Source organism: Cataglyphis hispanica, chromosome 1 (genome assembly GCF_021464435.1).
Source record: "Cataglyphis hispanica isolate Lineage 1 chromosome 1, ULB_Chis1_1.0, whole genome shotgun sequence".
Taxonomy (NCBI): domain Eukaryota; kingdom Metazoa; phylum Arthropoda; class Insecta; order Hymenoptera; family Formicidae; genus Cataglyphis; species Cataglyphis hispanica.
In genome coordinates, this window is record NC_065954.1 from 12,105,913 (window position 1) to 12,128,713 (window position 22,801).

The following is a 22,801-nucleotide window of genomic DNA, read 5'->3' on the forward strand; positions in this document are numbered from 1 at the left end:
GTTCAGCAAAGAATCAGGATATTGATTCTGTAATTCAAGTGAGAGCGAAAAAAAAAATTACAAAAATAAGTAAATTAACTAAGTTTGGACCAATGAAATTATAAATTTTCTAGTAAATTCGTTTATTTTTGTAATTTTCATCTTCACTTGAATTACAGAATCGATATCCCGCATTCAATTTTGTCATTCAGTTTTATATCTTTTCAATTGTCTGTGATTGCGTATCAATTTTTGATAAAATTTGATGCAACTTCTTTGCTGAACACGTTCGGTTATTTTAGCTGAAAACACGAAAAGCGACGGACACTGAATACGTGCAACTATCACGGCTGCCTGCAGCCGTTGAAGGATTGAGTGGTTTGATAAAAAATCAAGCATGTATATATAATAGGGTCCAAGATTATCATGCTGTGCTAGTCCCGCTACCGGGCTGCAGCTGGTTGATGCAAAAAAAAAAAAAAAAGTTGTCAAATACTTTTTCATCAGATCTCGTATACATATACATATATACATATATACATATATATATATATATATATATATATATATATATAATATGGCTTAATTGCACGAATTATTTAAATCTATTGAAATGAATAAATCTAAAACATACAAAAATGGCAGAATTCCAAAAACATAAATTCTACACAATTAATCCCAGGTAACAATTCCGTAAGCATTCGCCTATATTTGCAATTAACCGCAGCTGACTAGAGTCCGCAATGATTAAATTGCGTGCTTTCGATGCAGACAGGAGGAACTTTCATGTGACAAACTTTTGCAAAGCCGCGACAAGAGAAAAGAGAGAAACAATGACGCAAGTTGAGAAAAGCAATTTTCTTCCGCTATAGTTTTTGCGTTAACAAACACCGGTGCACTGCCATCACGATGGCGCGTGAAAAGTTACGCAAGATCAACGTTTTCCTAGGTCACCTATACCGTTTCCCTCTTTCTCTCTGTCTGTCTCTCTCTCTCTCTCTCTCTCTCTCTCTCTCTCTCTCTTCTCTCTCTCTCATCTATTTTATTTTGTTTCATTCTTCTTGAAATAAATGACAAGGTCTTTTCGAAACAATCAGAAAGTGTGCACAATTGACTGTATCACAATGATAAATAAATTTTGTAAATAATCTTATTAATTATGCACGAGACTTCTTTTCCGAACAATTTACGCTTTCATCAGGGAGCAAAGCATTCTCTTTATCTCTAAACAAATAAATAATGACAATGCTTGTTACACACATAATATGAAACTGAATTCTTCGAGATTGATCAGATTGAAGCAATAAAACTTGTCCGATTGAACGAAGTGTGATAAATTGGAATTGATAAATTGAAATAAAAAATTGAATTATATTTTATCGCCAGTTATTGACGAATTAGTATAGTGAGATAAAATAATATTATCCAAACATGTATACAGAGATAAAAACTGTTATTATAATATTTAGATGTTATTTAATATTTAGAGAAAGAAGAATACTCCTTTTTTTGAGAGTTCTTTATGCAATCTAGAAATTCTTGTCTTATTTTTATTATTAAATTACCATATTTTCTCAGATTTTAGGATAAACTTTAGTAAAATATTTTTGATACTTTGAATTATTTATAAAAATAGCTAAAAATATTTAAATTATCAAATTGATTTAAATTCAAATCAAATTATACATATGATTATAGCGCATGTATGGGTATCTACTTATTTCAGAACCTTTTAGCATATATAAGATGTAATCAAATGTAAATCAAAAACATAAATAGTATGCATTTATTAAAAAAATTGCTGTATAAAAGCAGAGATATTTAAATTATTTTTAGTGGATGCGGTTTACGCCATGGCACACGGTGTACATAATGTCATCGAGGAAGAGTGTGTAAATAATCTGGGCACGTTGCATTATCTTTGTGAGTCTCTTTCACCAGCACCGGACGGCCCGCGACTTCTCCAGCATATTCGCAATGTCAGTTTCATTGGTGAGTTACGCCAAATCTCCTAACAATAATTTTTGATCCAGCAATGTATATTTAATTCAAAACAAAAAATAAGGTACACAACTTTACCTGAATTAGATTATATCTTTAATTCCATAATACCTATGTATTTAAATAATTGAATATCTTGTGCGGGTACTAGCGTTAGTTTTAACGCAATACAATATTGACTAATTGGTTAGCGTTACGCGTCTCAAATACAAAACAGGCCATTAAATTAAGAAATCCAAACAAATCAATCAATTATTTCTGCAAAAATCCTGTGTGTATCAAGCTGCGACGCGTCATCCCATATATAAAGCGATCTATCAGTGACGTCAGAGAGTGGCAATCTCGACGCTTCATCGATATTGCAATTAAAACACTTTCCCCGATTTCACAGCACGTAACACTTTCATGTTGGTGTACTGTGATACAATTAAGACTGTCCCTCGTTAGAGCGCACTATCAAGTGGCAATGCGATTATCCTGTTCGTCCATTCCACGATCGCGTATCAGGCAAGATTTATCGCATAATATATTCAAATTTTTTTTCCCTAACTTTTCCAATATTTTCATAACACCGTCGACCCATCTTTTAATCCCGTGTTATTACGTTTTTGTTCACTTTTTCAATTCTCGAGACATTGGTATGTTATCTTTCTCTTTCTCTTTCTCTCTCTTCCTCTTTCTCGCTCTCTCAAAATCCTAGTTTATACAATATTAACTTATCAAAATATTTTATCTCAAAATAGAGAGAGAAAACTCATTTATCAATATTAGCAATATAAATAGAGGTTAATCTTCAAAGTAAACTGCAGAATATAAGTATATGAAAACCATTATATCAGTAACAGACATTTATTCTTTGCTTAATTTTAATTCAATATTTTCTTTAGCAAAGCTTTAATTTGAAGACGTAAATACCAGATTGTTTACATAAAATTAGAAAGCGTTAACTAAATTGTACTAATATATACAAGGATAATAAAAGTCTGTTTCTTAATCGTTGAGCTTCTCAATTTACTTTAATCAAAATGTACACATACTTTATCTTAATACTTGGGTTTTAACACGCTTAAAGGAATATTAATGTTATAACAAATAAAGATCCACATTTTTCATCATAATTTTCTAAGTAAATTTTATCAGAAATGAGATTCTCTGAAGTTTTCTAGATGTTCTCAATGTCTTAAAAGCAGTCTGTAAAAGTAAAGTAGGAGAGAGTTTATTTGCTTTATAAATTTATTATCTCTCTCTAGATCAAATCTAATTACACAAATTTTCTGATAACTATAAAAGAATATTGTTTTTCCAATACGTTACAAATATTTAATTCTATTTGTACTTTTAATGTAAAATCAATCTGCCGATGGAACAATAACGGAAATAAAAATCAATTTACCGGAATAGTTTGATAATATTTTAATTATTCAGTTTATTGCTAAATAATATATGAATCCAACGTGCACCAACGTGCTTCACAGGTAATCTTACAAATATAAAACACAATGAATTATATTTATATTTATACATTGTTCTCAATAATTGGGTTTTGAGAAAAAAACTTACAACCGCGAATGCAAGCTCTCTGAAAAGAGAGTTCTGGTTTAAACTTTGCGGTGTTATCTGGATTTCTCTCAATCCGAAGAAAACCGCGCCCTCGGTTGTTTAACCTCCAAAAGAGAAAGGCTATGCATTTCAAGTACTCTCATTTTTTCCCCGCAACATTTTTACAGATAAGCTGACAATAAAACCAACCGCATCAAGAACAAAACATTTCACTCAAAATTGCCCCTTTTTATTTTGCTCTGTTTTATTTTTTTTTATTCTGAACTTTCTTTATTATATTTTATTTATTTTGCTTCGCTTTATTACAAATAAACAATGTTAATAAAATTTTTACAATTTTAGCAAGTATTTATTTGTGATAAATATCTAATAAAAAATTTATTATATGTCTTCATAAAAAAATACATGCCTATGAACGCAGAAAGATATGAACAGACAAATATAGTATGATTTAGATGATGAAAAATTTGTAGGTAGGTTTTCATAGAATGAAAAGAAATGATCTGCTCTTACGCGCATAATAACATTATTCAAATCATTTAATAATAATAAACAAAAGTTTTGCCTGCTGCAAAAAGTTCTTTTCTGCTGCAAAAGCACCTTTTTCTCGCGATATTGTGAGCTTGTGGCTCAAATCAATATTCAATAAATAATTTGAATTACGAATCGTCGTAATAATAATAACACGCCTATTGATAAAAAAACAAAATTTTTCGACATGACCAATGCGCTATTTTTTTTATATGCTGCAATGGTAAAGATAACTTGGCACAAACGCCACAAACTTGTTTGAGCGTTTTACTCAAAGAGAGTTTGCGAGCAATCCAAATCTTGCGCGCTTACACGCGTGGAATAACAATGTACATGTATTTTCCTTTGTCAAGTTTATTTGCTAGTCCTGACGATCCCGCACCTGTTTGCACTCCCGATTATGTTTATATTCGTATATGTATTCTAATGCCACGAGAAATAAATAAATTTCCGCGCAAGTTTCACAGAAGCGTGTCAAGTTTTTATCGTTACATTATATTTCTCTTTATCAGGAAAGGTTGTGTGATGGTAACAATAACTCACTGGATTAGTAAGAAAAATATCTATAAATTAAAATGTAAATTTTTATTAATTCATTTTTATACATTTAAAATTCTTATAATAAGGATTAAATTTTAAGAAAAAAGATAGTAATAAATTTCGTTTTATAAATTTCGTATTTGTCCCATTCTTTTCATATCTTTTATTACAACTTGATTGTGAACTCACTTCCTTGGTTTTATCAAGATAAAAGGTAAACAGAAGTCTCTCTTTCTCTCTCTCTCTCTCTCTCTCTCTCTCTCTCTCTCCTTTCTCCTCCTCCTCCTCCTCCTCCTCCTCCTCACCCCGTCTCTCTTTCTTTTTCTCTGTTTCTCTTTTTTCTCTTTTAATGAGACATTTAATTTGACAAAGCACCAAAATTTTGGGATTTGCTTAATATTGAAGAAGATAGCGAGAAAATATCATTATTATTGCCTCAGCTTTCGTAATCTTTTCCCCGCTTCCTATCACGATTAAGATGGTTTTGCTTCGCGATTTTTTACCCTTATAGTTGCTCATAATTTTTTCCGCTCTTATACCCTAAGCTCCCTTTTCTCTTCGATGTCGCCGCCTGCACAACCTATTTTTTCTCGCGAGATTCTCTTATTCTACCTATTTTCCCCATCGGCGGTCTAGAAATAACACTTTGTATATATCCTGTATACCCGCCTATATTTGCTGTTTGATGCCTGCGTCGAATTATTACAAGAAGGGTGAGGAGATAACTGAAGAGAAGGATATGGATCGTAACAAGGATAAAAAGAAGTGTGCAGATCCTTCTTCTTGCTGTGTCCTATAAATAAATAACGTAACCCACGCCTGAAATGGCTGGCATAAATTCCGCAAACGAAACGTTCAAACCCGCTTTAATCTCACGCCGACAAATGTTTGCTTATCGCTAGATTTTTGGGCCATATTATTTATGTGAGATAAGATAGCATTTTTTTACTTCTCACATTTTTTTACTTCTCAAAGTATTTTTATTTTACAATATTTTTTAAATAGTATATTAATAGTATATTATAATAATATAATTAAATTATATTATTATAAAATTTATAATTTAATTTATTCTCTCTCTTTCTCTCCATTCTTTTTTAAATAATGTTTTAAATATCAGGAATTAATCCCCTATACATATAGGATTCATATTTTATTTTCTTTTTTGATTTTACATACATTTTATTATTACTCTCTTCTTCTTCTTCTTCTTCTCTCTCTCTCTCTCTCTCTCTCTCTCTCTCTCTCTCTCTCTCTCTTTTTGTCAAATAATATTAGCATATTACATTTTAATAAAATTACCATAATATCTATATCCATATATTTTTATTATATATAAATTCATATATGCATTATATTTATTGTACGCTCAAAATCATGTAATTGAAATCAGCAATAATGTCAGTTTAAAGACATATAACATTTTTCTGAGAAATTTTTTTGGGGAAGGTATTTTTTTTTGGGAGAAATAAATTCTAGACATGTTATAATTATATTACCATAACTATCGCATTTAGATTGTCGAAACAGCACTTGCTGGTTTATTTTAGGTCGCCAAAATACGGAGATTAAGTTCAACGCCGACGGGGACGCTTACGGATTTTACAACATCTATCAGTATCAAAGAAAGGAAGAGGGTCGCTTCGATTACATCCTCATCGGTGTATGGAAGGAAGAGTAAGTAGCATTCTTTGATTCATAAAGGGTCCGTAGACTTTTGCCATTTATCTTACAGACTGCACAAACTGTTGTATTAATCTTCAACCTTCCTACAACCTTGTACAACATGCTATTATAAGTAGTTACAAAATTGTGATATTATTTTATCAATGTCACTACATTTTTTTAAAACTTAATATACACTTTCATATCTGTTATCTGCAGTCTATAGATAATGTTCATAGTCACACAAAATATATGAATAGTATTGTATTACACGATAAATTAGAAATATGTTTTTGCATTTTGTGTTTTTATATTTCGTATATATTTTATATATGTTTTTATATTTTATCCAATCTTCTGGATACAATAAAAAAATTAATTTACATTATTCATTTATATTATCAGCTAGATGTATATATATCATCATTCATTTCATTATTGTATATAATAATTCCTAATAAGTGATTCGTCAATTATTATATTCTTCTTTCTAAAATAAAAAAGAATATTATAAACTGCCATAATTTTAACAATGCTAAATTAAAATATTTTTATATTGTAATGTTTATATATATAATTTATATATATTACTTTATATAATTAAAAAGAGTTGAGAAAACTAATTTTGCTTGCATAACACTTTCCATGCTATTAATATAAGATGATAAGATAAAATCAGTGACGGCGTCCAGTTTATTAATTGAAGGTTAATGTTGCTCTCTCAGGCTCTCTCTGGACATTAATATGACACGATGGGCGACCGGAGTCGGCGAGTTTCACATTCCACGTAGCATGTGCAGCGATAACTGCCCGATGGGACACATCCGCAATTTTGTAGTAAGTGCATATTACAAAGTCTGAGAATAACCAGAACTGCTGAGTGCTGCACGTTCTATTAGCTGATAGGATATTCGCGAAAGATTTATCGATCCATCGAATAAAGAAAAAAAAAAAAAAAAAATTAAGAAGAGTATATAACGAATAGTAATTGTCAACTTAAACGAGATGTAATAGAAGATATATAATATACTTTTTTGGCATCTTTTTAAATTAATATTTTACTTGATTAATACCGTAATTTACACATGTTAAGTTTTTAATGTCATGAAGACTTTCTGTTCAATCGAATTTCAAAGATTCAACAGATTGGCCAAAAGATTAACGGTTAAATGGGTATCAATGCATTAACTAAGTAATAGCCCACTAATTCCCATTACATGGGACCTGTTGTTACATGCCAAAATTTGTTTGCGGTTGACCACTAATCACTTTGACTCGGCTTTTGGCGTTAATAAATTTCAAAATGAGATTATTCAAATTCATTTCAACTTATCAATGCGCATTAAGCTATTATAAGATAAAGTTATTATTTAACATAATTTCCAACATATAATTTATATATCTGTTTTTATATTAGTACAATTTATAATTCATATAATAGCAAAGAGCATTATATATAGGAAATGCATATTTTAATATGCACTTATTTGAATCCGCTTTAAGGAAACTATGAGACTATCTCAATAGTTCAACTTTTCTCTTGTACGTGGTTTCTGTAATTAGATTTTTAACAGACGTTTTGACTGAAATTCTGCCAACTGTACAATTCCCACAAATTCTCGTAATGCGAGTTACATATATAGTCTAATAAAGTGTACGCGCAAACTATCTTCTATCTCTCTCTCTGATCTTTTCTCTCCGATTCTCACTTCTCGTCCTCTCGACGCGCAGAATTTCATGCAAGTTAAAGTAGATCTGTAATTGTGCTCCAATCTCAAGTTTAGCCCTAAATGTGGGATTACATCCGGGATGTACCCGACATTTCCCGCATATTTGTCTATAGATATAAACACGCATGATGAACATAGGTAAAACTGGAAGTAAATTATACCGCATAACACGGTTTTCGTACATGTATTATTATATTATTTCGTACATGGTTTATTTGCCATTCAACGGAGTGTTTCATTACTTTATAGCGTAACTATAAAAAATATAATTTTTAGATTATAAATTGAAAATTTATAAGAAACTCTCGAAATTTTCAATTTTATCACAGATCTGAAAGTATTTAAATTTCAGATAAAAAATATACCTATTTTGAATAACACATAATAAAAACCAGCATTATATTTACAAATATTATATAACATTTTCTGATCATTTATAAATATTCTTTATAAATGATTTTTTTCTACTTATTTCTTGTGATTTTTCTAAGCAGACAAATTTTATACACTTAACTATCTATTTCGCTGTAACATTAAAATCAACCTTTATAAAATAATTTTTTTTATTATTTTATTTTTACATTTTTATATTATATTTTGGATTTTATGTTTTAATATTTAGTTTAATTAATTTAGAAAGCTAAATTTAGATTATACATTCTATTAAAATTATATTCATAAAACTATGCTTTCTGGAGTTTAGATCCTTTGGGATATAACTAATTTAGATTACATGGTTGTGAATTGTCTCTGAATATAGTTCAGAAATGTTTAAAAGTGGCTCATTTAATCTTTTGCTATCAATAGTTAATGTCATACGCAATAAACTTTCTTCCAATTAATGGAGGTTTGCTTATGGAGTTCTATAATACCAATAATTGGCTTCTCTTATTGTTAGTCGATATCGAGCAAACAAGAAGAATTTGATATCGTGGTGAGTCGCTGTAACCAGAGGCATTATCGAACGTTTCATCACGTCTTATCTTTCGTGACGACTAATTAACTTTAGGATATTGTTAGAGTAAAAAAAAGATCATTAGTTACGTGTTTCCTTTACTTTATTAAGCCAAATATAATTTAACGATTTTTATTCATCTGAATAACGAAAAACATTACTATTTATAGTATTTATTTTGAAAGTAATATTATGAATATCAAATATTTCTAAATAGTAATCACATATTTTTGCATATAATCCTTTTTTGTTCATAATATTTGAAATAGTCATCTGGAGAAATAGAAACTTTAATTTTTCGAAAACACAATCAACGCGGAATTTTGATATCCTCATTTATGTTTTTCAAAGTATTTTTTAAAGAAATAAAAATGAAAATATTTGTGTATTTTTGTGTTGTTTTTTTATAATCCGTTATTTTTAAACTTTGATTTCTTAAATGATAAGAAATTTTCCGTACAACTTCCAATTCAAATTTTTTTTATTGTACTTCAAATCTCTTAAATTATTTTTTTATTGTTATTTTCTATCGTCATACCTACTTTATTTTTATCATTTGTGCGCAATTTTCTTTCGGATTTAAAGACGATCATCTGCGACCTTAATCTGCGACGAATATGTTCTCTCTATTATTTGCTTTTCTTGCTATCATATGATAGCAAGAAAAGCAAATAAAAAGTATGGATATATATATATATATATATATATATATATATATATATATATCCATATTTTTTATATTATTTATATTTTTTGTATTATTAACCTGCAAACATATACCTAGCAGAATTTTTAAGAAGAAAATATAAAATATATTGTCATTATTTTTAGAAACTTACTTGCACATATGAGAAATTTTTATTGACGATTTTAGTTTAAATTTTATTCAACCTGAAAAGAAAGAACTTAAAGTCTTAAAGTTTCCTCAATTCCATTTTTCCTTATTTCCAATTTTTTTCAGCTGTCCATCGCCACAGTCATTTCTGTTTTATCACTTTTCCGCAATTCGCTTCCGGGATAAGTTTATGCAAGATTTATTTGTGCGCCTAATCGATAATTAAAGAGAACTGAAATGACGAAAGAGAGAGCTCATTGACTGTAACGAAAGTTTCATGATGTTCATTATAGACTCTCATTAAGAAAGTCTAACGCTCGCAGTCGTGAAAGGGGACGAAAATGGCGCAATTTCGTGTCTCGCATCTACGAGTGCCTTCATTAAACTCTATATTGCTTGCATCGCATTCCGATGAATTCGTGATAAAAATTTTATAGTGTTATTCTACACGGAAGGGAATTTATATGAAAAATCTTGTATAACATACGATAGTGTGCGATCAGATTAATCGATCGACCGAGTAAAGTTCCAAGTAAAAATCAAAAGTTTCTATAAATTCTGGATTGTTTATCTATCTTTTGTTCATTTATATTTATGTTATATTATTCTTTCTTTTAAGATATAAGTAAAAGTTGTATCATAAAGTGTCAATGTTCAGTAAATTTAAATAGTATACGATTTGTTAAATTTGATTATTTTATTTGTTTTGTATACTACTTGTAGTATGTAAAGCAATAATTTTATTTTGCAGTTTTAATTTTAGAGACAATTAAATTTAACTTCTTGATATTTTATACATCCATGAAGTATATTATTTATATAATCTAGGAGAAACAATATATTGCCTTTCGTGGCCTTCTTTTTAAAAAAGAAAGATTAAAAAATATTTCCTAGCTTATGGTTGCAGTTAATTATATAACTATCGCATATTTCATCTTCGTAAAAAAAATTGTACATAAAATAAAATTGAATACTCTTGCTTTCTCTCTCTCTCTCTCTCACTCTCTCTTAATTTTTTTCTAAATATATAAAATTTACATATGAATCTCAATAAATTAAATAGACATAATACTAAAAACAATAATAATATTAGCAGCAAATAACGGCAAGAAATAAAATATTATAATATAAATACTTTTGCACAGTATCTATTATACATTAAAAAATAGACATTTATTATATGATCTACGTACATTCGATTAAATCTAATTTCACGAAAAACTTACATTAATATATATAATCGATTCGTGCATAATTACTTTATTAATGAATTGAAAACAAACATTTCACACACATGTATCATGCATTTAAATTACGGCTTTGTTGCATTTTTTTTTTTTGTCAACCTATGTATTTAACGAAAATGCAAACATACCAGCAATTAAACGATCATAAATTCGATTCGTTAAGCGCGGCTTAATTAAATAATTAATGACTGACACGCCAGGAGGGCGACAACTGGTGCGTGATTTGTGTCACGAATTAGATTTATTCACTGCTCGATTGAAGTGCGTATTTTGGCAAACGTCTATCAATAAATACCTCTATAATGGCAATTAAAACGATAATTACCGCCGCATTCACTCATTTCTGCGCGACAATGCATACTCAGTTTGATCCGTGACGCGAATAATGTAGTTAATAATTGTTATAATGATTATAGGAGTTTTGATTGCGGTAATGCTAATGACATAATGCTGGTAATCATTAGTCATTAACATTTTCATATTATTATGAACCATCAAACTGATATACAAAATATTATGAATTTGTTAATAATAACTGTAATAGCTGCAGATTAATTTAAATATAAGATAATTAATTCCTAATGACCATTAATACACAATTCTCCAATCTCTTTATTTATATAATACGCGTAATACTCTAATAAAGGTACATACACAACATTCACATATATTTATATAATTAAATTTTTAAATTTATATAATTAAATTTTTAATTTTAAAATATTATATTTTTTTGATCATTCCTTATTCTATCATTCCACTTTTATCTGCATATTCTATTAATATTATTTATGGATATTGCGTGAGCAGGTATTATTTCGAATAATGTCAATCAGTTCTAAAATGCGATAGAATTGTCAGTTTTATCCCTAGCAAAATTATTTATTATTTCGATATAAAAGCGAGCAGTAAAATTATTAAAATTCCATTTTTCCATGGACTTACTGTAAATAATTCAGATCCGTTAGTTTGCTATAGACAGACATAGATCTAGTCGACCTGATTCAATATTTTTCTGGCAGTTACATGAAAAAATGGATTTTTCGTAGATTGAACCTTTCATAGATTGTACGTCATGTTGGAATCTGCTTTTTACGTCAATGTTTTCGAACCGTTTAGACAAGAATAGTTACCGTCACGTCTTGTTCAACAAAATCCGCTTGTCCAAAAATGTAATCGCGCGCGCGTATATCAATCAATAAAACTCAATTTGTTGTTTCATTCAAATTACACTTGTATTGCATTAAAATTCAATTTATTCATAATTTATACCAATCTATAAAATGCAATAACAAATTATTCTATTTCTTATTTTATTATTTTTATATAATATAATAATTCACACAATGTGACACATAGTTTAATACCTGAAAATGTTTTTCTCGCTGCGCAATAATAAAAAATATATCATTATTAATTAATCATATTATAATAATAATAATTATTGGTAACTAGATTAGCATTTAGAGTATTGACTCTAGATTTATTATTTATCATTTCTAAATCAATCAATAATAAATTATATATATATATAAGGGACTAATAATAGACATTAATAATCACCTAATGGTTCATCAGCTAACTGATTATTATTGATGATCCGTTATGATTAGAAGCTTCATTATTCATCATTGATTCAAGACAATAAATGATTAATTGTCAATTATTCGTTCTCGTACATTCTCAATCGATGATCATATGAATCATAAAGCTGTATTCCGGCAATTTCACGTGCAGGAACCCTGCTGTTGGAGTTGTGTTGCCTGTCGGGAGGATGCCTACGTGTACAACGACACATGCAAGAAATGTTATCCCGGGTATGCGCCGAATGCTACAATGACGGGCTGCGTGAAGCTCACCGCAGAGGTCATACCTTGGACAAGTCCTTGGGCGCTGGTACCGCTGATATTCGCGTCAATCGGCATTCTCAGCACCCTCTTCACCACTGTCGTCTTCATACGGTGAGTCTATGTTCTGCCCCTTATATAATATATTTGTTGTTGCTTTTATGTAGAGTGTATATGTTTCTTATTATATGTTATATTATATGACAGATTTTTTAGCAAGTTTGATATTTTTTTCTATATGAAAAAATTTTTAGAAATTTGTCATAGGAGACATCCTAAATAATCAATGAATAGGAATTTTTAGTAAATAAAATTTTAAAGATAATAAGCAAATCCTGTTCTTCAGTCATTCTAAATAAAAGTAGACTTTGCTTTACAGAATTAAATTTTTAATTTAAGGTTTTATTATAAAGCTGTACAATATCAAAAATTAGAAAGCAATATAAATAACTTTTGTCGATATTAAAGAAGAATCATCTTTAAATTCCAAATAATTTTTCATTACCAAATAATGCCAAAAAGTAAAAATTTTTATTAAATTAAACAAAAATATATAATTGTAGTAAAAAATATTCTTTATTATCTATCTTTATTCTCACATAGCAAATGAATATGTGCATGTGTGTATGTGTATAAAAAGACATTCTATATCTTCTTTTTTTAATAAAAAGATAACGAGCTTGAGCGAGGAATATTAGCATTGAAAAAGAGTGCTTAAAAAGATTTAAAGTCGATGCTTTCAAAGCGAAAATTTAATCAAAAGCTTCATTAGCGACCTATTAAACTTACTTAATTAGAGTACTAAAAGGTTTACTACATTTTACTACAGGTATGCAAGAAAGGAACAGAACTTTTGGACCTCAAATTTTAATTTTTTTTTCATTTTTATTTAGCTTAATTAATTATTTAACTAATTAATTTAGTTATTACATTCACACTAATTAGGATTTAATTATTATAGATCCTTCGTATAAATTATAATTCTCCATTTAAACTATCATACAACACATCGCAATGAAGATAGATTTTGAAAGTTTAATCATATTTTCTTCAGAATCATTAATCTGGGAAGATATATTTTTTCGAATATTAAAGAGCAAAACATTAAAAATAAAGTAAAAAAATATTATATTGTACGTTTGCAGAATTATATATATAATTAATTATAAATTTAATCTATGTAAGTTGTTTAATTATTTAAAAACTATACGCTAGGGTCTCTAGCATATGAACGTTTAATTATTAAAAAAAATATGATTTATATTATAATAGAAAAAAATAGATTTAAGTTAAAATATATTTTATATTATATTATAGGTTGTATTTTATATTTTATATTTATATGCTGTATTTTATATTTTATATTTATAGGCTGTAAATTCGATTCTTCTATGTTTAAATATGTTTTGTGTTTAAACTGTAGATTTAATCGTACTCCGGTGATTATGGCATCGGGACGCGAACTATGTTATGTACTTCTGGTGGGCATTCTCTCGTGCTACGGCATGAGCTTCGTTATACTGAGCAAGCCGACTACGTGGAATTGCACATATCTCCGAATTGGCCTCGGTCTCTGTCTCAGTATATGTTACAGCGCGATCCTCACCAAAACCAACCGTATATCGCGGATATTCAACCAGAGCACGAAGAAGATCAAGAGGCTCTCCTACACATCGCCCAGAAGCCAAGTGGTAATCGCTATCGGTGAGTACGAGCTGCACTCACCTTGGTAAACACATCGACAAGCCACGACCTCGAGAGGATAATTGCACGCCGATGCTTGACGCAACCTTCTCCCTCCCCCCTGAAATAAAAGCCGGAGACCGTGTTCGACGAAGGGAAATAATGGTGCGACTTTTACGATAAAATTTCGTATCATTATATCTCTCTCTAAGATAGAGACGATCAATTTGGATTTGACGCAATTCTTTTATTGCAATTTCGATGGAAACTAAATGTCATATTTTATGTCGCTGTTTGTCGTTGTTTTTCAAAAATATAAATTTCGAAAAATTGAGAAATAAGCAGTAAAAATAAACGTGAGAAATAAACAGAATTATATCTTGTCATTCCTTTAACTGTGTGTATATTTTAATATTTATATAAATTGATTTTACTATTCATAATTTTTTTTATAATATTGTAATTATAAATCTACTTTAATCGTATCTTTCTTATTAAATTAATATAAATTTTTATTATATATACAAGAGAAAATGTCGTATAAAAGTCTAATTTCATAAAAAGATTAATTTGAATCTAGACAGGAAAAAAGGAGTATCTCAATTTCTCTACGCTTTGATTTATTCTTTGATGACAATGTCACCGCAAAACAATAGTCCCTCGCAAAACAATATTATTTTAGAGCTTGGATCGCAGAACCTGATCACTCCTCTTTGTGCAGGGATTACCGCAGTCCAACTCATCGGCACTATCGTATGGCTGATGATCGAACCGCCTGATACCACAGAGATTCATCCGTATCCGCTGTCTGCGGTACTGACGTGCCGCGTGTCCACGTTCTCGCTGATGATGTCCCTCGTCTATAACATGTTCCTAATCTTGATGTGTACCTTGTACGCGTTCAAGACGCGCAAAATCCCGGAGGACTTCAATGAGGCCAAATACATTGGCTTCACTATGTATTCGACGTGCATCGTCTGGCTAGCCTTCGTGCCCATCTATTTCGGCACCAATAACGATTACAAGGTCTGTATCGGCGTAAAAAAAGATCACGTCCCTCACATATTTGAGCCTTATGATGCGTTTTTCTGAATTTGTTAACATGTAAAGTCGAGTGGACGGCCTACCTTGCAGGTACAGATTGCGAGTATGTGCATGTGTATCAATATCTCCGCCTCGGTCGCCCTCGGCTGCCTCTTCACCCCCAAGGTCTATTTGGTGCTGTTCCAGCCCTATAAGAACGTTCGCCCCGCACATCCTAACGTATGTACAATACTGGTTTTGTTATTCTATCCACGTCTAACGTTAATCCATATGATGTGAAATATGCAAAACATATCTCTTAGAATTAGCGGAAATTCCAGAGACAATTCAAAATTTTACAAGAAACGAAGCTATATACATATTTTTTCGCCAAAAATATCTTTTTTTCTAAATTATTGATTTTTCTCTCCTAAATAAATTTCTATTACTCTTTTTTCTACTACTACTTTCACACAGCAATTTCATTACAAATGCCTTAATTTAATATGGATTTAGATAAATCACGTTAATTAAGATTCACTATTATATATTTTGTTTATGGATTATACGATGCAATGATTATTAATAGTAAAAATTATAAATTCGATTCTTTCAGATAAATAAATTTTTTTTTCAAAGTCTTGCCTTTGTTAACGTTACGATCGTCTAATCTCAGGATATTCGTCATCAAAAAAAGAGATCTCCTCATTAAAACTGCTTATTTAAATTGCTGCGTCCTATTTATCATAATAAATGTTTTATATTCGAAAAAGCCTTAAGCTCTCTGGTAAAACGTCGTAGGAAATCTTAAAAATCATAAGATTTAAAATTTAAGTTTTATGATTATCTCATTTATATGTCCTACATTTTATTAATAAAATTAATTTCTTAAAATCAAAAAATATGAAGGAGGAAAACGAAATAATAATCTTTTTGATCACGAAACAGTTAGAAAATAGCATTGAAATAATAAAATCCTATTCGCGCATTCAAAAATTATTCCATATTAAGATTTAAAATGAATGAAAATTTAGAAAATCGTATTTTTTTACGGATAACATTCAGCGTAATAAAAAAAATCGTAGCATATGTGCCGCGTTGAGGTACAATCATTAAAACAAATTAATAAATTAAATATCATTAATAATCAACGTTTCGATCAAACAGGAGAGAAAGTCTACGAATCAGATACAAATGAATGAATGCGTTATCCATAGACTGATAGGAATAATTGTGAATGTTATGCCGAATTCGATTGGATGCACCGTTGCACACCGAAGCGCATAAAGGCCAGACTCAAATTGATGTAAAAGCGTATGCTAACAGACGAGAATGGCTCGATCAATTTAACGCATCAGCATAAGTTACCGCACTGTTTGCGGAATTTATGCTGAGCAAAGTTTCCATTCCATTGATCTGACATGTTTACATATATCCTACGCTTGTGTAACTTGGCAAATCGCGCGATAGTCTTCGCAGTGCATATCCTAGAAATGCATCCAGCGGAATTCGTCCGCAATTAGACAGAAATCCTTTCTTATCTCTGTAAAATCACTATCATCGCGATGACGCGTAAAATCTATTCGGACTTCCACAGACGGGCGGCTTGCAGAGCGGTAATCGCGGGGCGTACAGCATGCGTTTCGCCGGTGGTCGCAGCCAGACGATGCAGAGCGTGACCTCGGGCTCGCGTAGCAGCCCCCCGCTCACCCGCGGGGGACCAAGATGTGCGGATGAGCAGAAGCACGTGAACGGTGAGACCCAGGCGCTGGCAAGTCCGTCGGTCGAAGAGACCTCCGTTAGCTAGGTCGCTCTCATACACCTCCCTCCCTGTCCAGAGCATCGGGCGAGGGTGCGCGAGACCGAGGCGGAGGTGTATGTCAACGACGACGATGACGGCGGTGGCGGCGGTGGCAGAGGCGGCGGCGACGGCAGAAGCGGCAAAGGAAGCGGCACCGGCGCCGGTGACAGCAGCGACGACGATGACGAAGAGGAGCGCAAACTGTCAACCGTTCAGGAACTGTCTGAACTCAACGCGGACACCGCCAGTCCGCCGATAAGTCTGGCGATGTGCCAAGCGTGCGAGAGGAGTCAGGGCGAGCCGCGCCGCGACTCCGATCAGGTGACGGATTTTCCTCGCTTTCGATAGCGGATTATATCCCTGCGGGATATCAACAGATTGAGCGGCTTTTCGAGAACGGGGCAACATAATCGAACACAACTGACAATTCTCTTCGCTAGCTTGTAGAGAGAAGCTCCGCGAAAAGTCCCTCCTTTTCAATCTTAAAGCTCTATACTTGCTTTAGCATTTTATAAGCTTTATATTCTACAATTTATTCAAAGAAAAAATCTGAGCTGGTAAAAACGTAACACACTCTGCATATTTGTTGCAGTGCTTGTTTAGCTGCGCTAAAGAACTTTTTCTTTTGCTCGCTTCCTTTTGCATTTAGATATTTTGTATAGTTCTCTATATTTATATCACATTTGCTCTTATATATCTATATTATTTTATAGTGCTTTTTATCTTTTTTTATCACGCTTTTATAGCGTTTTTTGCGGTTTCATATCATCAGTAATATTGCGAAATGACGAGCATGCCGCGATTCCTAATCCATGTAATCTTCTGTTTCCCTTTCGAGCCGAGCGATCGCGATGAAGTCGCGATCAGCAGCATCTCCGAGAGAATAGAAGCGCGCGCGAGGAAAGAGGAATTGTGCCTGAACGAGGAGCAGATTCTAAGCTACACCGACTCACCGACCTTCTCCGAGTTCTCTTCGTAGTATTCGAACAGTCACCTCGATTCGTGACGGATTCCCTTCACTACCCTTCACAGGCCGACCAACACGAAGGGCCTCGTCTCTTTCGCCGTATACTCGACAGCATTTTATAAGCGCCAGACGTTTTGTACATTCCCATGAAATGTGAGTGATTTGACAACCCTTGCTCAACTCTTTGCACTCGCGTATCTGTTATATAGTTATATAATGCAATTATTTATTTAAATTTGACATATACTCTGTTCTTTAATTAAATATTATTTTTTAATTGGAAAACGATAAATATCAAAATTCCTGCATTAACAAGTTTTTTAGCGATGCAAGAATATTTTTTGTAAAAAGTTATCACATTTATTAGACATTGTCACTCGATATCAAATATCTAACTGAATTTTTATTGAAATTTACTTGAAATTCAAACATTTTGTTATATTTTATTATTGTTATAACAATTTGCCAAAATTTTTAATTTATTACTTTTCCAAAATTTTTATAATTATTATAAAATTGATATTAAAGTAATCTCTTAATTCTCAAAAATTCTCGGAATCAAATAACAGAAATTCACTAGTTTTAAACAGCCTAATCTTACAAAATTCCAATTTAACTCATGTTCTTATTATCATTAATGCAGCTGATTATTATTCTCATAATTATTATTGAATTATATATTAAAAGATAATACAAAAAACAATGCTTGTTCTTAATATTGAATATTATATTCTATAAATATTCAGTGATATATAAAAGTAAATTTGAAAATATTATTGTAACAATATCAAAATAATCTGGAGTGCAAGGAGTAAACACTGCAATACATACACACATACACAGTTAAGGTTGTACACGAAAAGAAAACACGGCCACAATGTGTTCGGTCGTCCGAAAAAAATGATCGTTTTGTAAACTAGAATTTTGTATATTTATTCGTATCTGAAAACTGACTTTGTTCGTCGTTGACGCACGAACGTCACACCCTTTTCCCGGCATTCAGCAAGTTTCAGCGTCACGCGTGTGAATTTTTCGTCTATATTTTGATTTCACGAACAAAAATCTTTTTTCTACATGTGTATCAATAACCGCGATGGAATTTATATTTGTTTCCGATTGATCGAACTTTCGATAAATATCAAATATTTCAAAAGCAGAAATAGTTGGCGAAATATAACAAACGTATTATTTTATATACAATGTATCTTCTATACCCGAGAATTTTTTGTGTATGAATCATTTGGTAATTCACAATTAATTTTAACCGGGTAATTAATAAAATTATTTGTTCGTTGTTCGTTTTGCAAATTATTCGAATATTGATAATATGATAAATTGTTACTACGAAGAGAAGATTTTTAATTTCGCCCTATGGGTTTGGAATATCATATAGATACGTTAATTAATCACACACGAACGCATATGTGCTAAAGTATGCGAAACTCTATTGAAATTCAATAATAAAATTAATCGAGTAATTTCGCATCCTGCCACTCGAAGGCGAATCGTAGATGCGAATGTTAGATAATTAGCGGTAATTTGAGTCGTAGTTGGCTAATAGAAAAAAAATATTCATTATAGCAATAGCGATTACATAGGAATGCCTGTTTGCTAAATATTCGAAATACAGAAATATGATCGCGATGATTCGGATCTTTAATTCCGTTTCTTGGTCGTTCGTCAGGTCTTTAAAAAATTATTTACATCGTCTTCTTTTTTATCTTTAATTAGAACTTAAAATAAAAATTTGGTCAACTTTGTAAATTAAAAATTATACACAAAGATCTTTGATGAAATATTAAAAACATAAAAAAAAATAATATTAAAAAAAAAGTACAAGTCAAGTTCATGTCGCATTTCATCTTCTTATATTCTCAGCGTAGAAACTTTTACGTCACTTTTAATTTTAAGTAAAAATAACGTATCAAGTTGCGATTCCACAAAAATGGAACATACATCAATCTCAGTTCGGACGTAATTCGAGATAAAATGTATGCGTTAAGATCGAGACAACGATAAATTGATTTTTAATGCATCAGCGCTAGTTGTTACACATCAAGTTACGCCTAACGATAAATTATTTCCACGAAAAAAAAAAAAAAAAGGAAATACCACACCGACCCCAAATGATGTACTTCTATACAAAAAGGGCAAAATCAAAACGATTTTACTTGCAGCACGATAAGAATTGCTAGATAAGAAAGACTCTCGACGAAATGTTTCGGCAGTACGTAGTTATGTATATTAATGTTGTTATATAGCCGTCGTAAGCGTAGAGCGTAAGCGAAGGCAAAATCTCTATCGACTCGTTAGAACTGTTATCGCTGCCTTTCGAGAATATCTCGAAAGAACAAATATCTCTTGTTTAATTTCTGTGTGACTACTTCACGCATTGTACATACGATATGCCTAAAAGACACGTATTATATTTATTTATTCGCGTTATACGTCGTTTAAAACGACGTCGATATCGATTAAGTCATTTGCATCGCCGAAGATAAATTTGGATACTGGCCATAATTTTCTACAGAAATAATTTGATGCGTTTTACAGGACATATTCGAACTATTGTTTGATTTGTGTTGAGCATATATTTGAAAAACATCGCGGTTCTTAGCTCCGATCTGTATTTCTTTCGATCATTAAATTAATTTAATCATCAAAGCATCTATTATAATCAAATCTGTAAATATATATAATTATGGAATCTCTTGCTTCTTTCCTGCAGGAATGGGAATACTCTTTAATTAATAATTGTACAAAATATACTATAAGATATTGAAATATATATATAAAGAAACGTATCGCGAATTAACATTGCGTGCATATGTATATTAATAGTTGTTATACATGTGTACTTATGTGCCTAGCATCAGTGTGAGTTACATTTCGTGATTGTATATTGTTGTCTTCGTTATTAAGTCGAATAAAAACTATCAAAATTTTACTCATTAAAAACAAAAAAAAGAAATACAACTTTATCTTTTGCACATTTTTACAAAGCTTTTATTATATAATATAAATTTTAATCTATTATTATAATCATCTTGCTTAGAGATCTTTTATCCTATTTTATAAAAATAAAATTTTTATTATTATTTATTAACGTACATTGGATTTATCTTTCTCTCTTGCATTATAAATAAACAAGTATTTTAATATTTGCAAATAAAAACATTAATGAATAGTCGTTATTCGACTTAATAGAATAACTAGTGGGATGCAGAAACTATTGTTAAATATCATTAACTGGACATACGACAAAACTGTATATTGAACTATCGGAAAGGAGGGTGCGTAAGTAACTTCAAATACAACTGCCTGCGATAATAAACCGATTAACGAATGAAGACACTAATTGATTCTGTATATAACAGTACTAGTCTAAGGAAAGACCTTTTCGCACAGGTCTAATGATAACGTTTCGTCTAACAATAAGTGCAAATTCTTGCGATTTCTCATTCTAAAGCTCCAAATGGATATGCCATTCTAACTTTGCCTTAGTTAAAGATTCTCCGATCCTATCAGATCGCGTATCATATCTTCTTGTCGTTATATAGCACGTTGCCAAAAAAGAAACAAAAGAGATATCCCAATTTCTTGTAAAATTTTTATTCTCTAAACAAAATGTATTAATTCTAGAAAAAAAAAAACGGGTCAAGAGAACATTAATATATGTACTGTCAGCGTTTGTAAATGGCAGAAATGTACTCGGAAATGTACATCAAACACGTACCTTAGAATGATTAACTAATGAACTAGCGATACCGCTGCGCGGTATATATAATCTGCGACGAAGTTTCACATATTCGTTTAGTGAGCAACGCAATTATCGAGTTGACATGTATCTACGTGTTTGAAATCGATATTAGAGATAGAAAGGATATTGTGAAAAGAATTAGTATACATTATCTCTTAGATGACATTGCGGACGAGAATTCTCAATTTATCGCGTAAACAACCCATCGCAGAAGAGTCTCTCCAAGAGTCTTAAACAGACTTTTATATCTCATGGTGCCAAATCGATGTTACCGTGCACAAATGTGTGGTAAACTAACAAATATATTATATATAGATATAACTATATATGAACTCTCATATATATTCCGTAGAACTAAAGGAAAATAGATGAGCGAAAGAATCATCGTCTTTTAAGAACGTTAAGTCCATATATATTAAATAAGATTTTGTAAATATAAGAAGAGATACACAATAGATGCCATAATATATAAAATACGATAGTACGTAATGCGCGATATTAAACGTGTGTAAAGGGCGACGGCTTGAAAAAGCCGCTTGTATATTAATACATTTTAAATAGAGTTGAAACTCTGGTTCCTTTCGAATTCCATATTACGAGTGATCTTACTTAAGCTTAATAAGATTACTTTTTATATTTATATAATTATATTTAATACTGAATGTTATATATATTAA

The 22,801-nt window shown here is 30.9% G+C and overlaps 1 protein-coding gene across 3 annotated transcripts in view; it reads left to right on the plus strand.

The window, feature by feature from the left end:
• Window positions 1-18,663, plus strand: part of LOC126852339 (metabotropic glutamate receptor 8-like) — a 106,607-nt gene extending 87,944 nt beyond the window's left edge. Inside the window, exons 9-18 of one of the 3 annotated variants that reach the window (XM_050597097.1) lie at window positions 1,816-1,971; window positions 6,162-6,288; window positions 7,002-7,113; window positions 12,781-13,004; window positions 14,314-14,594; window positions 15,295-15,599; window positions 15,684-15,836; window positions 17,194-17,350; window positions 17,435-17,718; window positions 18,236-18,663. In XM_050597097.1, coding sequence (XP_050453054.1) covers window positions 1,816-1,971; window positions 6,162-6,288; window positions 7,002-7,113; window positions 12,781-13,004; window positions 14,314-14,594; window positions 15,295-15,599; window positions 15,684-15,836; window positions 17,194-17,350; window positions 17,435-17,718; window positions 18,236-18,376 — 1,940 coding nt within the window. In that variant the 3' untranslated portion in view covers window positions 18,377-18,663. Of the gene's footprint in view, window positions 1-1,815; window positions 1,972-6,161; window positions 6,289-7,001; window positions 7,114-12,780; window positions 13,005-14,313; window positions 14,595-15,294; window positions 15,600-15,683; window positions 15,837-17,193; window positions 17,719-18,235 lie in introns of those variants that run through there. The other 2 variants (XM_050597182.1, XM_050597272.1) reach the window with 2 other exon arrangements.
• The last annotated feature ends 4,138 nt before the right edge of the window (window positions 18,664-22,801 follow it).